Genomic DNA, 3,732 nt, shown 5'->3' with positions numbered 1-3,732 from the left:
GGAAAAGCGATGCTCCGCAACTTCGAGATGAGTATAGAACGTACAAAGTCCTCGTTGGGTGTCGTAAGTAAAACGAATTGGAAACACAGCTTCAGAAGACTCGGTTACTGATACTGTCTCGCGATAGCTGGCATACCCAATGTCTACTACTTTGGCCAGGAGGGTCTTCACAACATCCTTGTCATCGACCTCTTAGGACCAAGCCTAGAGGATCTCTTCGATCACTGCAATCGAAGGTTTTCGATAAAGACGGTAGTCATGGTGGCCAAACAAATGGTACGCATCAAATTCCCAAAAACGTTAATTAATTGAGGAATCCCGCTAACTGTCCTTGCTTCATTTAGCTTTCAAGAGTGCAGACGATACACGAAAAGAACTTGATCTATAGAGATATAAAACCCGACAACTTCCTCATTGGTAGACCAAATTCCAAAGCGGCCAACGTCATCCACGTTGTTGATTTTGGAATGGCGAAACAGTATAGAGATCCCAAGACCAAACAACATATTCCTTACCGGGAACGCAAGTCCCTCTCGGGCACTGCAAGATACATGAGTATTAACACCCATCTCGGGAGAGAACAGTCACGGCGAGATGATCTTGAAGCCCTGGGCCATGTTTTCATGTACTTTCTAAGGGGAGGTTTGCCATGGCAGGGTCTGAAAGCCGCCACTAACAAACAAAAATATGAAAAGATTGGTGAGAAGAAGCAGACGACTGCGGTGAAAGATCTGTGTGATGGATATCCTGGTATGCAAGACTAATCACCGTATTATCCCAGTCTTTTTTTTGTCAATCGAGCGATACTGACAAACTGTTTCAGAGGAATTCAATAAATACTTGACCTGTGTCCGTAATCTGGGATTCGAGGATACCCCTGATTATGATTACTTGCGCGACCTCTTCACCCAGGCATTGAAGAATACTGGAGAGGTAGAAGACGGCGAGTATGACTGGATGAAGTTAAATGGCGGAAGAGGTTGGGAAGCTGCCAAACAATATCCTCCTCAACATCATCTCCATGCGTCCAACGCTCAGAACACATCAGCTCGTGATATTCATGGAGTACCACCTCCTAGGGGCCCGCATAGGCCAGGTGTAACAGCTGACCGTTTAAACGCCGCGCAACCCCCGCCCCCATCTCCCGCGAAACAGGGAGTGGGGAAAGTGCGCGAGCGGCAAAACGCCTCCGGCGGGCCGCAAGTCAAACGACAGAACGGAGTAGCGGGGGGTCTTGAGACAACACCGGCTGCATCCACTCAGGCTCAATTTCAAAACTCCAATGCTCATCTTCCAGGCCGCATATCTACTCCGGGTAATCATGGCATGAATACCATGCCGACACAACAAATGCGGCCAGCACAAGACCCGGAACCAACGTTTATACAGAAACTCATGAAGGCTTTATGCTGTGGTATGTATACACCGTCTCCCCCACTGTGTTCTGTGTAAAAATCCTATATTTTCTTTTTTTTAACTTCGTCCGTAGGTTGAAATTCACTTACTATATACATGGATTCATTGCGCTTCGGCGTTCTACCCCAACCTTGCACGCGCTCTCATTTAAATTAACCCCACCCTACCATCTCCAGCCGATGGAGCTATTTTAATTGCCATCGGTATTTTACCTGTCTGTATTTACAGCTTTTCTCGGCTCCTGCTGGACTAATTGCATAGCTACGCCCCACTTACGACAATGGGCCACGATGGAGTTTATATTTCGTTTGTACTAATTTCCCAGTCTTTATTTTTCCTCCTTTTAAAATTCTGCTAAAAATCACACTATATTTCCCACCTCAAAACTCTTCGATCGATTTCCGGAGTTTCGTGCCAAACAAATATCGTTTTTGTCATTTTCGTAGCGTACTTTTTGGCTCCCCTTGGCCTCTTGCTCTCACAGCTATCCAGCTCTCCTTCGCTTCTCCCGAAATAATATGTCCAACCCTCCCACGTTCTGTGTGTTAACGGATCCCCTTGTCCTAACCGCACGTTCTGTTTTCATTAAGCGAACGCGAAATGTCTCCTTTTCCTTTCCTTTTTCCTCTCATTTTTCCTTTCTTTCTTGAAAACCGAACATCCACTGATTTGCGACCATATTTTTACTTTTCCTTGTTTAATAATAGATTTGTGCTTTTTTATTTGCTCCTCATCGCACTTTTGTTTCCACTATCAGCGGCCGCCACAATTCACACAACAACCCTTCTTTATCAAAGGGCTTTATGATTCACATTCTATTCGCATCAGCACCCAACAGTTTTTGCCGTGCTGCTGTGTCCACTTGTCGATTCCGGGGCCATGGCTAACTAATCGAAGCAAAACTGAATTAAGCGTTCTTTAACTCCTACGTTTGAACGAAATAGTTGTTAGTTGGAAAGCTAACTAACTATTCTTGTCACAAACCCACTTGCAATGCGTCGATTGATTTTGAAAGATGAGAAATGGCTTCTTGTATATAGCCTGAATATGAAGGCTTCTTTGTTGGATTATAACCTGATGGATTGATAAGATCATTGCCAGCATTGTTGTCATCGTCATGGGCGTCCTTAATACATTATATATAACAGCTGCCGTTCCACAGCAGCCGTGTATGGGGAGCCTTGTTTGTATCTTTTATTTTTCGTTTACTCCGTGGAAGTTGTTTTATTTCTTGCTTTCCCTTTGTGGTTCCATCGTCTATTTTCGTCCATTTTTCCTAGCTCATTTCTCTATCTATCTTTTATATATTTTTTATCTGTCTCCCATCATTTCTCCTGCATTTCTCGCTGTGCTGTCTTGTATCCGATTTCTGGCCCCCGCGCCTTTGCACGGTGCCCTTAGTTAGCGTTCCTCGTTTTCGATTTTACTTCTTTTACGTTATTATATTATATTATTTTCCCTGTTCCTTGCTCCTGCTGTTTTCTTCATCGCGTTGTTCTGAGAATAACCAGTACTTGACCAGTTTGAGTTTCGTTTTTTGTTTTGGTAAAATGAGAGAAAAAGACGGAGAGAGCACGCTACACACATACATCACAGAAAGGAAAAAGAAAAGAAAGACAGAAAAGAGCTGCACAGCCAAACAGGATGAACAAGATGCAATAGGATAAAGAACTTTTCAGTTTATTTAATTTATTATATCTCCATATTTTATCGGCGGAAGGGAGGTTTACCCAATTGATGCCACTCTGCATTGCTGTGTTCAATGCTTTCCAGGGTTGTTTCTTCGTGTCTCTTTTTAGAAAATGGTTATCTATCTATTTATTACCTGGACAAAGTAAGCTTTTCGTCTTCGCTTCAGATGCTTTTACTTCTGCATGAAACCTCAAGTCCGTGCCTAATCGAGGAAATACCACTCTTGCTCCGATTGCGAACGGAAGAAAGGAGGAGATTGATAACTTCCCAGGAGACCTTACCATGTGGGATCAACTGACCGGTGTGAAACGGCCTATTTTTTTTTCTTTTCTTTTTTTGTTTACCTAGTCCTAATTCTACCACTAAACTGTAATTTTATCAAAAGCTAACCAGATCACCAGTTTAATGTTTCGTCTCGCAAGGGAACTCGAGAAAAGGTTGCAATCAATTCCGCCAAATATGCGGGATGCCACCACCTCGTTTCTAATGCGAGTCGGAATTGGAGAGGATTGGTTTCCTCTTCCATTCTCTAGTAGACTCGGGAGAGTCAACATGCCCATGAATAGCTGGCTTTTTGGTCTGATTTGGGGGAACCTCTAGCTATCCCCGATGATATGGCTACTT

At 43.6% G+C, this 3,732-nt stretch overlaps 1 protein-coding gene across 1 annotated transcript in view; it reads left to right on the top strand.

The window, feature by feature from the left end:
• Positions 1-1,494, top strand: part of HCAG_05557 (casein kinase I) — a gene marked incomplete at both ends in the record, with an annotated part of 1,747 nt that extends 253 nt beyond the window's left edge. Inside the window, 4 exons of the mRNA XM_001540040.1 lie at positions 128-276; positions 345-750; positions 824-1,414; positions 1,490-1,494. Coding sequence (XP_001540090.1) covers positions 128-276; positions 345-750; positions 824-1,414; positions 1,490-1,494 — 1,151 coding nt within the window. The remainder of the gene's footprint in view (positions 1-127; positions 277-344; positions 751-823; positions 1,415-1,489) is intronic.
• Positions 1,495-3,732: the final 2,238 nt, after the last annotated feature.

The sequence above is a fragment of the Histoplasma capsulatum genome, genomic scaffold (assembly GCF_000149585.1).
Source record: "Histoplasma capsulatum NAm1 scaffold_5 genomic scaffold, whole genome shotgun sequence".
Classification (NCBI taxonomy): Eukaryota; Fungi; Ascomycota; class Eurotiomycetes; order Onygenales; family Ajellomycetaceae; genus Histoplasma; species Histoplasma mississippiense.
The sequence above is the reverse complement of the archived record's forward strand: the minus strand, read 5'-3'. Positions and strand labels throughout refer to the sequence as shown.